The following is a 14749-nucleotide window of genomic DNA, read 5'->3' as shown; positions in this document are numbered from 1 at the left end:
TACAGCCAAATTGCAAGAAATAAAATGAAAACTACATCGAATTTGTATTCCGAATAAAGCACCATTTTTAGTTTCCATTAAGAATTTAAATGAAACTTGTAAGTTCATTCCATTACTTTGTGAAATCTTTAAATTTCATTTAACAAACCAATAGAAGATAGAATTTAATTATGAGTTAACATATTAGTTTCTTGCCATTTAATTAATTATAAATAGAAGGCGCCTGTAGAAAATTCAGCTTTCCCAAGTTCCCACTGTTCTCAGCCACAGTCAACATTAATTTCTAGTCAAAAATTAGATTCATAAAACTTAATTATGAGCAAAAATAAATATAATATAACACGGAATTATTCTTTTATTAAAAAAGATCGTGCATAAATAAGGTCTGCCTTCATCATGGATCCAACCGACATTCATCCACACTCCACCCTATACATTCCAAAAATGCGCTTCATTCTTGGCGGGTAAATAAATTTTCAAATTTTGGCGAAAAAAGCTTTTCCGAAAGCAACCATACATCGATTCCCCCATTTCCATCACTACCGGAATGAAATCCGTCCTCCAGTGCTGCTTCCCCCCACTGCTCCCCCTTTTCAACTTCAAATGGGGGGTTCAAGCGTCCTCCGGTTAACGAGTCTCATCTGTGCGTGTGTGTACATAATCGGTATAATCTTTATTATTTTTTTTAAACCACATAATTCACATTATTTCAGAGAATTGCATGTTTCAAATTTATTATGTGAGTGTTCTTTTCTTCACTGAAAAAAAATAGTAATAAAATTAAGCGGAACATTGATTTTAATTCTGTAGCACAATCCGGAAGGTACACTTTTCACTTAGTGATTTATTAACACTGAATATAATCTGATGTAAAGAATAATTGCTGCTATTTACAACGCTCTCAATTGCTTTTCTGATTAATTATTGCTAGTTCAATCTATATAATGTTATAAAAGAGATAAATTATTTCAGTTCACAGTCTAATAAAAATAATTAAAAAAATTATTTTAATACATTTTTTATTAGATAATTTTGCAGTTTTGAGTAATTATATTATTATGATAGAGCAAAAATGTCGTTTTGCCCCCTTTTTTAATATTAATTTCTTTTTGGCAATGATCATATTTTTGTCAATTGCATTTTGCTACCAATAAACTTGTGAAAAATAAATATGATCTTAATTGTGATGCTATAACACACTCTCTCTCTCTCTCTCTCTCACACACACACAAATTGTTCTTGAAGGGATATATTATTTAGAAATTAGGTGAAAATTAAAAAAATATATAAAGAAAAAATTTAAAGGATTTTAAGACTGAATTTTTTTTGGTGCTCTTCTAGGATATTTTTTTTAGCTTAGAATATAAATTTTCATATACATCTATTTTTTTGGGAAAAGTAGAGGAAATGGCCATGTTTCTTTTCTTTCAGTATAATTTTAATATCTTCCAGTATTATTTCATTGTAGTATTTTTAGACTTATTTGTGTAGAATTTTAAGACAAAATTCTTTCACTTGCTTAACATAAGTTTATTTTCTTTTGTGTTTGATATTCAAACTTCACTACTTCTTTATTATTGTAACTTGTTGGCTTATTTGATGTCTGATTATGTCAAGATTGCCGCTGTGATTTCTAATCACAAACTGATAAGTAATAACACTTTTGTGTTCATGCAGTAAATTTGCTGTCATTTCATTATCATCTTAATATCTGAATCTTTGGGGGTCGCTGTAACTAGGAAGGACCCAGACTTATTCTATTGATTCTTCTCTTTTTCTTTGCTGCCAATTTCTTTTGGTTTTTGAATTTGCTGTTGCTAATTGCTAAAAATTTTTTTTCCCTAAAAATCAGACAAACTTTAAAAATAGCATACAGTTCTTGTTTGATTCCTAAATATAATCAAGTTTGCAAATGATAAATGTAGGAATCGTGATAATCAAATCCTGTCTTGATCATGAAATTCTTGTTTTGATGGCAAAATTAGATTCTGATGTTAGAAATTATTGAAACAAGTCTTTTAACCTGCTAGTAATTAAATGCTCTTTAAATCTACTCTTTAAGGGGAAAAAAATTGTTTTCCTTATTTGGAGCATCATGAAAAGAGAGCAAACTATTTCATTATTTAAAATCTTAATTGTGAAAATAACAGATGTATTTCCAGATAAAGTCTCTCCAATTCTGGCATCATACTAAACTGATGTTACTACTTGGATAGAAATAATATTTTTGTAAGTAAATTTAAAATATTATTTCCATCCATGCAGTTACATACTGCACAATCTTTTTTTTTTTTTTTTTTTTTGTTAGTCTTAGCCAAATTGTGCTTCAAAAATTCTCTAAATATCACAAATATCACCCCCCCCCAAAAAAAAGACATTTACATTAAAACATTTGGCAATTTATTACTTTTAAGAAATTGCAGTTTGGTGATTGTGGTGTATTCTTTACTTTTGCCTTTATGTCGATATTTCCATTTTAGTCATTTTTCCATACATATTAAAGAAGGAAAAGATTATTCTATTTCTATGCCATTTTGCATGCAATATATGAACAAAGTTTCATCCAGTTTATGGCAATCCTATTTAAAGGATTATAATTTTCATATAAAATAGCTTTCTTGGATAAAATTAAAAATTCATCATTTAATATATGCTATCCAATGATTGTTGAGATAACTAATAGATCCAAATTGACCATAATTTGATTATTACAAGAAGGAAATCATCTTTGTAATGAATGAGTTATTAGAGAAAGAAAGAATTGGACTTTCAAAAGATAAGATAATAAAAAGTATAATTAGATTAATGGTTTTCTGTTTTAAGCATCGCAGGCTTGGATATTAACATTTTTTTATAACTTTCATTTCTGTTCAATGTTTTGTTAAAATACTACATGAAAAATCCTTATATCTTAATTTTCTATAGAATTTGTTTCATTAATTGAAATAAAATAGCGGTTATTAATCCTAATGTGTCTCAATAAAACAGAGTAGACTATATAATGATATTTGGTTACTTAAGTATTAACTATATTCGATTAATGAAACATGACATCTTTGGAAAATACAGTAGTGCTGATATTTTTATTTCCAATTAAGAATAATTATATATATTGTAGTTTTTATTCAGTTATTAAATAATAGAAATTAATATACTTTAAAATTTTTATTTATATAATTACATATCATGTGATGATCTTTTTAAATATTTTTTATAGATCCAAGACTAAAAAGCATGTAAAAGATATATTTTCATGAAAGTGAAATGGATGACGTCTTTTAACTGAAGATTTATTTACGTAAAAGGTAATTAAACTTCCTAATTTTGTATCAAATTTATTTTAAAATTCATATGGTGTTAATGAATAGATTATTACCATCAGTTTGATCTAATTTTAAATCAACTTAATTTTTACACAGTTTTATTATTGACTTTTTTTTTTTTTTTTTTTGTTAATAGACATATGCAAATTCTATTCATTTTTTTTTTTTTTTTTTTTGACATCTTCATTAAAGTTCTTTCTTTTCTATTACTGGTTTTCTTTATATAACTTTGAGAATTTTTTTCATTTTAATTAATATTTATTTAATCTTATCTCCAAGATAGGAATACAGTAACTACTCTCTTATAATATCTAGGAAATGATCAGTTTCATTTTTGCAAAATTAACAATTTGCTGCTTTTATTTTCTTCAGTTGAGATGAATGAAAATTTTGTTATAGTTTGCAATTTTTTATGTTGTTTTTGTTGAAAAATTTAAAAAATCATTTTTTATCGTGAACAAGCAAAGAAGATTTAATATAAGGAAAGGTTGAAAGAGGATTTAATATTAATAAAATTATTGAGTTGGAAAATTAGAATAAAAAATATATGTTTTACAGTATGTTCTCTATGATCACATTAAGCAGTTTGGTAGAATACATTTAATAAACAATGCCAAAGAAATGAAAATGTTAGAAACATCAACCTGTTCAAAATATTGCATATTTTTGGGAGGAACAGATGGCGAAACTGTTGGCCAATGCCATGAAGAAACTTGAACCCTGATTTCCCGATCTTTTTACAAGAAAAGAAAATTATTGAAATTGAATATAATGCTAAAGTACTTGTTCTACAAGCCAGAAACTTTTTGCTACTAACAAAATCTAATGAGCCAAGTAAAGCTATTTGTGAGAAATTTGAATTCATTTACAGAGTGTGGAAAAATCTAAAAAGAGACTTATTACTTATTTTGTAAAATTAGCATAATTTTTATATTCTAGATTTGTTTACTTATATTTTTAACGTTTACTTCCAGGAACTAGAATGTTAAAAATATAGTAGTATAATTTTTTTTAATTAATACAACTAACTGTAGTGTAATTAAATAATTTAAAATGTGCAATTAAAATTCTTTAGTAAAGAAATAATCCTAAAAAACAACTTTTTAGATAACTAGTTTTAATGTTCGTGAAAAATGTTCAGTAATTACTCATGGTATTTTATGTTTATATTTGTTTTGAATTGGACACTTATTTAGTAAATGCTCAGCTTAATTTATTTCAATAAACTTATAATTCTCTAATCAAAAGTACTAATTAAGATTGGTTCTTATTTTTCTTTGAAGATGTGTAAAAATTATTTATAAAATGCTTATTTTTTAAAATAATATTTGTCTACACACCCTGGTTAGTTATGAGGAAATATTGCATTGAAGAGTTTTATAATATTTTATTTTAAGGAATGTATTGAAATATTTTTTTTATTATAATGTAACTTATAAATTTTTGAAAATTAAATTAGTTTAGCCTAACCAATTTAGTATTTAAAAATGTTACTTATGATTTCAAGTAGCTGAACATTAAAAAAGTACTTGAAAGGAACTAAATTTTAATGCTTTTAATTAGAATTTATTGGTTTTGTTTTTGAAGGGCAGTAAAATTTATGAAGCAGTTTAATTTTTATGTTCTAAATATGATGAACCAATTTTTGTACTCATGGCAAAGTGTATCTGAGTTGTGTATGTGTTGCTGTGGAAAGCATGCTCGTATGAGTTAAGAAAATCATGATATTAGGTTATGGAAAATGCTATGATGTAAACAAGGAAAGTAAGTTTTGAAATCTGAAAATATAAACTAAGATAAATGATCTTATATTTTATTCATGAGTTTTTGTATTTTTTCGTCAACATTTTTGTCAAATTCTTATCTACCAATTTCTTCCTTTTAAAGATCAATAATATGTTTTCCATATAGATTAAAACTCACATGTTAGTAAAGTGTTTCATTTGCTATTAAATATGAGTAGTATTTTTTCTCTAAACGATTTCATGCATAATCTGCTTTAATTTTCAGAGAGAAGGATGGGCTATAATGGCAATCAGAGTTTCATCTCAAGCCAGCCACCATTAGTTGTTTTTATCATTTGCCTTACAGCATTTGGTTGTACCATGATAGTGTTAGCTTATATTATAGGAGAACAAGAAGTTCCGAATCCTGATGTTCAAATGGTATGTTTTTATTACATTTATTTAGCATTAAATCATTTTCATTGATTATTTAATAAATTAAATGCATGTAAAAATTAATTTAATTACATTTTGGTGTAATTTTTATGAATGCAGTTTGCTTGGATTTACTGTAAAATTTTCTTATCATACTTTGAGGTTATAAAATAATTATAATATAAAATAGCATATTCATTTTACATTTAACAAATCTAAAACATTTGGATGATATATTAATTAAATTAAAAGTATTTCTATTTTTTAAAATATTCTCTGTTGAGAACTTTTACTTAAACTTGAGTTTTATTCATATGTGTTTTCTGATATTTTATTATTCATACAGTTTTATTTATTTTGATTTAAGTATTCCTCTTTGCTTTTAATAAATAATCATTTAACCAATAAAGTTAAATGATTATTTTATTTATTGCAATATTATTTCTGTAAGCTGAAAAGTTCTTAGTTTTGGTATTTAAATGTATCTGATATTATTTATCTAAAATTCTAATTCAATGAATATTATTCAGCGATTTTTATTGCATTTGAGTGGTTCAAATTTCTTTCTTTAAATCTCTTGTTTTTTTTTTATTGTTTTGTGTATGAAAATTGTCTTTGTTTAGTCTTAGAAAAATATTTTTTTTATATATTTTTCTTCTTTTCTCTAACAATTAATGTTGTATTATAATATAATTTATTATTGTGATTTACATAAGGATTTTTGAATGATGTTTGTTAACAAAATTTAGGGCAATAAAATTGTAAGTTGATGCAAATTATATTGAAAATTAAGGATATAAAATAAATTTGATGTGGTGAAATAAAATTGCTTTTGTAATTCTATATATTCTATTTGTCACAGTGTGAATTTTGTTTGGTGATCCGTTTAAGTTTATTAAAATTTAAATTAACATTATTATAACATGATACTTTTATATGATTTTTTTTCTCCTCTATGTCACTATTTTAACTATATTTCTGAAAAACTTATTTTTTTATTAAATTTATTAGTTATTAGTCATATAAAGATTCACATTCTGATAATATATTGACATTATTATATTATTTACTTTAACAATGAAATTAAATACAATTTTTTTTAAGGATTGGAATAAATTCTTTAAGAAAATGGCAACTTTAAATTTGTGTCCTCTGAAAAACTACACAAAACTCAAAAATGAGATAGATTCAGGTTTACAATCTGAATTGGCTCTGAATTCATCTTCCTCGCGAGTTGTGGATGCAAGTAACAGCATGAGTGCTGTTCTGTCTAATGTAGTGGATTCAGCTATGGATGATAGCTCTCTAGAATCTACGCTAATTGAAAAGACTGTAAAAGTTACATTTGGATTACAAGGAAAATTGCCTCCAGAATCTCAATTCAATATGAAAGGCAAACTGAAAGGAAAATTATTAGGTTTACCAGGTATAGTTTTTTATTGTTTCACCAAAAATACTGCTTATTATTATTATTTTTAATGTGAATTAGAAAGTAAGAAATAATTTTAACTGCATAAATCTGTATATTGTTATAATTTGTTTTGTATATGTTATTAATTGTGCATATGGTAATGTTTTCCTGTCGTGTTATAATTTTTGTCACATCAAGAATCATTTTACTATTCTATGGTGTATCAGATATTCTTGTATTTAAATAAACATTTCTGATGCTTTATGCATAAGTTTTTTAATCATTAGTTTATGTTTTCATAGAATGAGCTAAATTTAACTGCATATTCATCAATTATTTTATACATTTAGTTTCTATAAAAGTGTTTTAATATCTTTCCTTTTACACTCCTTAAGTAAATTTTGTGTTTTATTTAACATTCCATCAAGCAAATTATGCCTAATTATAAATTAAGAAAAATGCGATAAAACAATTTTTTTATATGATATATCTAATTTTTGAATATTAAAGAATAATTATATTTGTTAATCAATGCAATTTATTTATAAAAAATATTTGAAATAATTTAATAAAGCTTAAGAATATTTTTACTTCATTTTATACTATATTTAAAAAATACTATATTCTGAAGAATTGTTTTGTATTTTTCAGGCAAATATGCTCATCTACTATTTAATGTTTCTTTGAGCTTTCGATCTTTGGATAATACCACTTGTGTAGGAAATAAATGTAGTTCTTTATTTGAAGTTTGCATTTCTATGAATTTGCCTTCTGAGCTTCTTCCAAAAACAAAGTAATCGTGGAATCATATTTATTATAATTATTTACATGCTCATTAGAATTATTTTTACATTTAATATTTTATTTTGAAAATATATAATATATGAAACTTATTCTAAAAAAAAAAGTTCTGGAATATGAATGTTTAATTTGTCATTATTCCAGGCTATATATATATATATATGTGCGTGTGTGAGATTTTTGTTCTGTGTCATAATTATGCTTCAGTGAGATTTTACTAAATACAAATAATAAGAATTGGAACAAAACTGCCAGAATAATTTAAAAAATAAAAATTTCTGTAATGAAGTCAGAAGTCCACTAAACAGCAATATTTTTAAAAATATTTTAGTGATGTTGATTTCATATCAGCTATAAATACAATGGGAATTTGTTTTCCTTAATCTATAATTTTTTTATTATTATTACTGAACTTTCTTTATTAAAGATTGATAATACTTACCAATTGAATTTAATAAAAATTATGGTAGACACTAAATTTACCACACCAAAGACAGAATAGTTGCAAGATGAAGTCTAAATAATAATATTGTACTTACTGTTCTTAACCAGGGAGGATCTACAAATGTAATGTACAGAAGTTTTTCTATGTGTTGCATCAAAAACAAAAATATTTTCTTCATTTGTGAAAGATCCTGATAGGGAAATTTAGGTTTGGAAATAAAGTAAGAAAAATACCATTGAAATTTTTAATTCTCTAATTTATTCTTGGTATTTCAGCTAGAATTATTATTCATGTAAATTGATTAGATTGCTTTGGATTCTCACAATATATATATATAAAGAAAAAACTGCCAGCATTAAATTAGCTATCAGATGAAAGTGCTGAGAAGAATGAACTCGTATCTCATAACTTTTTAAAACATGCTTTGGAAACTCTGAGTAAGTTTCAGCCATCGAAATAGAAATTTCATCTAAGAGTGTGGTAATAGGAAGGCCAAAAAAGGGAACCTAATTGGAAGTTATAAAATCAAGAATTCTCTTATGTGGTTAGATGTGATACTGAAAATATTGAAAATTGAAAATGGGCAACGAAAGAGAGAAAAGAAATAGAATGCATCACACTGACTGTCTTTTAAAATGCAATTGCATTTTTATTTTAATCAAATATATGTAAGTTCTGTAAAAGTTATTCTATTTAAAATATAAAGTAATCATATTTGCAATCATTTATATATAACGTAAATAGTGATTATTACATTGGTTGGAATTTTCGAAATTATATAAATACGCTTATTAAAACTTGATACTTATGTATGTGAGATATATGTATATGACTAAATTGCAAATTGTGTAATCAAGACAAATGTGTAAAAAAATAAGTTACTCTGATTCTTGTTAATTCAGAATTTCAAATTAGTTTTAAAAATGCATTCAAAAATAGTTTATATCATTTCTAGATAGATGAAGTAAGGAAAACCATATTATTTAAAGGAATATGTATTTTAATTATTACAAATAAAATTATTCCTCATCATTTTGTTCCTTAATAATCCTTCATCATTATTAATGGTTTTTACTCTAAAAGTTTAGGGGCTATAGAAGTAATCATTTTATTATTTCCTGCATTGTAGACATTATCAGAATGCTTGATCACCAAGCACGATTAAAATGTTCTATTATGTATTTTGAATTTTTATTATTTCATAATGTTTGGTTTTTAACAATGTTTCAACAAAAAAATTTGACTTAGAAAAAGTTTTTTAATCTAAAAGAGTTTTTAAACTATCCTTTTGTTTTGTTACGTAACATTGGGACAAAGAGCCATGTCCCCTATCTGATATTGTCAATGCGTTTGCTCTCCATGTGCTTAACCTTACTATTCTCAAATAACTTTGACTCTTAATATATTTATTACACTTATTACTGTAATTTTTTTATTTTCTTCCATTACTAATATTTCAGATTTGACTACATTTCATTAATATGCTAAATCTGAAATGTTTTTAAAAAAATGGAGAGAAAAAAATTGCATTGTAAAAATTAGCTATCTCTAACGAACCCTAATCCCTAATTTTGCATTCTTCTGTTTTTATTTTAATGAAATTATACATAAATTATATATATATATTATGTATGTATTCTTTATATTAATTTACATTTTATGTCTAATCTTAATGAAATTTCCAACATGTACTCTTTAAAATTAGATGAAAAATATTATCAACTTTTCAACATTCAAAGAACTAGCTAGAAATTAAGAAATTTGGTTTGTGTATATAATTTTTTTTATCAATAACTTTCGAAAGAATTCCCTCACGAGTGTGACTTTTACATTATCTTAAAATGCATATCTTTCTAATGACATTAGAATTCTAAAGAGTATTTAAAGAAATTTTGAAAATGCTATACATTAAACAATGCGAAAGATATTAATTTGACTTTTCCACTTTCTTGCAAGTTCAGAAAATGCTTTTTCTTTTTTGTTGTGAACTACAGGGGAAGAGGGGAAGGGATTAATGAAAGGTAAATACATGGAGTTAACAATGAATTAATGCCCCAAAGGACAAACTAAGAAAGTTATGTGCAATTAGGTGTTTTAGTGACACAAGGTGTATATATATATATACTAATTAGTAATAAATACCAAGTTAAAAGGAAAAATAGAATCAAAATTAAACCAAATAAAATGAGAATCCAGCCTGAAGACTTTCTCAAGGGTCACTCTCAGGCAGGGATTGAAATAAGGGAATTTGTCTGTGAGGAATCTGACTTTAGTCCAACAGTATTGACCCCTTATGACCCGAAGATCCCCTGAAATTAAGGCCTAAGAGATATACCATTTTTAACAGAAAAGAAACAAAACAATAAATTAAAAGAATACGACCACCAATTAAGCAAAAAATACAATAACATAAAATAAACTATATAAGAACTCTCATAACCAATTATTAAAACAAAAAGGAATGAACATATCAGTAGCAGATAATATTTTTTACAAAAAGTGTCCCATCTTGTTCATTTTTGTTCCTTGCACATTACACTGTTTCTGCTTACATCATTCAAGGTAAAAATAATTGGAGGGTCTCGGCACCATCTATTGAGTTGTTTAATATGCAACTGAAAGTCTATTTTTATTTTAGGCAAAGGATTAATCCCAAATCATCTTTTTATTTTATTATTTTTTTTAAATTATTATTATTAAAATATCAATATTGCAGTAGTTTTTGGAAAATTCATTATTAGTTAAACTTTTAATCAGATTATTTGTTGCTTCAATATAGGAAATTTTTTTATTACAAACTGTTTTAATTAGTAGATTGATTTAATTAGTAGACATTTTGATTGTTTCAGAAATAGGTTTTAATTTCATAATGCTTATATTTTTGATTACTTGTATGTATATATATATATATAATTATAGAGCATATATTATTGCGTGCAAGGAGACAATCAATAGTTTTGTCATGTCAAACTGAACATTTTAGGGTGTAATTGGTTGTCATGTAGAAAACGTAGTTTCTTTTTTAACTCTTATATGTACCTAATTAAAAATTAACAAACAAAGCTGAAAAGAAACAAATTTGTCCTCTAAAAACTATTACAATAATGTAACTTCAAAATTTAAATTGATAAATCTGAAAAGTATCTTTTTTTTTTCTGATTGATTTTGATATATATGAATTTCTATATATCAATCATGTTTGATTTTGTCTTTTGAAATGTATTAGCCTATTTGAAATGGTGTACAATTTCATTACACTTTATTTCATGGTTTATAGAAGCTCTTATGATAAATATTATTTTGGAAATAAAAATTAACTATTCATTTTACTCAGCAATTTCAGTTTGACTTTGTTTTTTGATAGTTTTAAATCAAAATAATATCATTTATAATTTTGATCATTTCATCAACCTAATTTATTATTTGGACGGGGAGGTTTAGCTGATTGATGAAGGTGGCTAATACAATTTATTATTACTGTTTTATCAAAGAAGTGTATTCATTTGAATTAAAATAAAAAAAATTTAGTTGCCAAAACTCAGCCTTAATAAAATATAATCAAATATTTTTGTTTTCAACTCTCAATTTTTAATAATTTAATGATTTTGCTTCAATAATTTTAGTTTTGCATTTTTTATTGCCAGTGGAGAATCATTGATCAAATGAATAATAACCTTTTGACAATGTACTTTATCCAATTGAATACTATTTAACATTTTCAAGAAATAAAATATATTAAATTAATTTCTCATTTTAAAATTGTAGGAGAATGATAGTTAAATCCTAAGCTTCCAATGTGATCAGGTACATAAAAAAGTGTTAAGATATATTATTAAAAATTTTAATGAAATTAATATGAAATGACACTTTCAAATACTGAAATATTATATTCTTAAACATTTTGGTTTGTAAGTATATGGAAACAGCAACTTAACTACATTCATAGTTTTTTCTGTATTGAAAAAATATGATATAGGAAGAGAAAATAAAGAAACTGACATTCCTCTATATTTAGTATTGAGATATACAAATGGCAATGATCACCTAAATATTAAAAGAAATGGTCAAAAATTTCTATATGTAAATCTGCTTATTGGCTGAAATTGATCACATTTCATTGCAGATGCAAAAAAAAAAAAAAAAAAATTGGTATAATTTTTTATTGATAATATTTGTTATCACTTTTTTAGACAGTATCACCACATAGGTATGAGTACATTTGAATTATTTTTTGTTAAATGCTAAATTGATTGTGTTTGATAAATTAGATATCATTTTATATATTCTTTAAAATGCTTTTCATAAAGTTGCATATTTAAGGATAATTAAAGTAAGTTGCAATGTTTTGGCAGAACATATCTCTAAAAAGTATTAATAAAATAAAAATTTAGCAAAATTTATATTTTTTCCTGACAAAATCTAAAATGTCAGTGAAATTTTTTACAATTATAAATATTTTGGAGTTATTAAGCTGATATCTACAAGTGATGTAATTATTATCATAGAAAAGTTTCTTAAAGAATATTTATTTTTTATAGGGCGCCGGAAGGATGTCAGATTAAAAATATATTGTTCAAAAAATCCATTCCAGTTAGATTCTCAGATATTCCAATTTTAGATGAAAGACATTCAAATACATGCATTACCTTAGATTACACACCGGATGTTAAATTAACGGAGATGCTGAGTCCGGTAAGACAATTAATTTGCTGTTTTAATAACATCGTTGAAGTATCCTATGACTGTTGATTTATAATATTGCTTTTGACATTTATATTGATATTTGCAGCATGATCGTTCAGTAGTAAACTTGCATCTGATGCATACTAGTTATTTCATGTTTGTTATGGTTATGACACTGGTTTGCTACTCTATGATCAGAGGCAGATACAGACAACCAAAGAATTATCATTCTCTACAAAAGGTATTGCATTTTTATTTATTTTTTTCTAAGAGCAGATCTTAAAAGCAATATTTAATAAATATTTTGATATAGCCCAGAAACTCTATTTGAAATTGAATGATTAAAATTAATATAAGTCTTATAATATGCCTAAAACATTTTTAAAATATTTGTTCAAAAATAAACTGGCTTTTATAGAGGAAAAGATGCTGAAATCTAGATTGAAAACTGTTGATAATAAAGTTTATGCTAGTTTCAACAGCAACTGGCACAGGAAATTATTAAATTAAACCAAACCATTATTATATGTTTCTAAAAATAAAACATCAATTTATACCATTTTAAGAATGATGATTGTGAGATATATTACCAAAACCTATTTAACATATTTTAGAATATATTTAAATTTTGAAAATTCAGATGCAATTCAAAACAGCTACACATGCATTATAAGATTTTTAATAAAAATTACATGGTTATAGATTTAAAAATATATATATATATATCTGTTAAAAAATTGCTTATATAAAATTTACAAAAATTGAAAATTGTGTTTATGTAAAATAATATATGTTATCAAGTCTTTCTTTTTAAATGACATTTCCTTGTTTCTCTTGGAAATTAATTTTGGATATTTTTTTAACAGGTTCCATCGGATATTTAACTTCTGTACTAATGAAAAAACAATGTAAATATTCCAGTATGTTGTAACATAGATACATTATAAAAGTATTTTTTAAAATAAAATAGTATTTTTTCACATTATGTTTAGTCATTTTATGAAATACACCGACTTTCAAAAACTAAAATGCTACTTGTTAAAGCTCACCATTTAATAAAGGTAACATATGTTTATGAAAGATATCAGATAATAAATTAATTGAAAGAATATCTCATTTGTTTTAATAGGAGCCACAAAATATATAGGTTCTTGGACAATTTCTATGAATCCTTACCACTCTTTAGTTTTATATACAAAAATAATGCTTGTAATATCTCAGAGAAATCGTTTATCCATTTCTTTAAAGCTACCGAGTGGATAAAAATTACTGGAACCAAGTTGATGCTGCTAGCAAGCTTAGTTTGTTTTATAACGGTAATCCAAACTTGGAAAACAGTTTCGAGGAGACCTGTTCCAGTTCAACCACATGCAACAAAGCTTTCGGAAGATATCTTTGTTATTTTTAGTCTGAAAAAAGGGGACTGCCACAGTGCCTTGACTTTCATATTATTTTGCTGCCAAAGAGATGAGAATACTGGCTACTATGATATAAATTTGACCTCTACAGTCAAAGATTGTATGCAAAATGACTTGTGTATGTTCCTTGTAATCCATGACAGAATAGAACTCATTTACATTGACCAAAAGAACAGACGTTATATAGATGAACTGGGATTTATTTTGAAGAGTGATTTAAATTTTGTACTGAAATATGAGAAACGAGATCACCAATCTAACTTCGTTGAAAGATGTAATTATAATGGAAGTGGAAGCATGGTTTGGTAATCACACATATTTCATGTACTCCAGAGTGGAACTCTTAACTGCTGTTGTCATAAACAGACAAGATTCTCAATACATATGCCAAAAATATTAATAAATTTATCTGAATGGTTGATAATGCTTTTAGCTAATGAATTGACCAACTTAATCGTTAGATTTCCAATCTTATAGTGCATCTTGGGTACTACAATGAGAAGACCGGT

At 25.2% G+C, this 14749-nt stretch overlaps 1 protein-coding gene across 2 annotated transcripts; it reads left to right on the top strand.

Annotated features, from left to right (window-relative positions):
* The first annotated feature begins 549 nt into the window (after positions 1 to 549).
* On the top strand, positions 550 to 13802 carry LOC129961891 (transmembrane protein 248-like). Of its 2 annotated transcripts, none has more exons than XM_056075512.1 (8): positions 550 to 664; positions 3218 to 3305; positions 5334 to 5488; positions 6587 to 6908; positions 7545 to 7686; positions 12678 to 12831; positions 12929 to 13063; positions 13689 to 13802. In XM_056075512.1, the coding sequence occupies exons 3-8, from the start codon at positions 5342 to 5344 to the stop codon at positions 13704 to 13706; spliced, it is 918 nt and encodes a 305-aa protein (XP_055931487.1). In that variant the 5' UTR covers positions 550 to 664; positions 3218 to 3305; positions 5334 to 5341; the 3' UTR covers positions 13707 to 13802. The 2 variants fall into 2 exon arrangements, with proteins under 2 accessions (XP_055931487.1, XP_055931486.1); XM_056075511.1 differs by having other exon boundaries at positions 614 to 739.
* The last annotated feature ends 947 nt before the right edge of the window (positions 13803 to 14749 follow it).

This window comes from Argiope bruennichi, chromosome 2 (genome assembly GCF_947563725.1).
Source record: "Argiope bruennichi chromosome 2, qqArgBrue1.1, whole genome shotgun sequence".
NCBI lineage: Eukaryota > Metazoa > Arthropoda > Arachnida > Araneae > Araneidae > Argiope > Argiope bruennichi.
The sequence above is the reverse complement of the archived record's forward strand: the minus strand, read 5'-3'. Positions and strand labels throughout refer to the sequence as shown.

Bases quoted from the DNA above. Each gene is read 5' to 3' on its own strand.
- LOC129961891 (XM_056075512.1), top strand. From the start codon at position 5,342: ATGGGCTATAATGGCAATCAGAGTTTCATCTCAAGCCAGCCACCATTA. The intron at 5,489-6,586 runs GTATGTTTTTAT...ATTTTTTTTAAG, and splicing joins CGAATCCTGATGTTCAAATG to GATTGGAATAAATTCTTTAA. The intron at 12,832-12,928 runs GTAAGACAATTA...TGATATTTGCAG, and splicing joins TAACGGAGATGCTGAGTCCG to CATGATCGTTCAGTAGTAAA.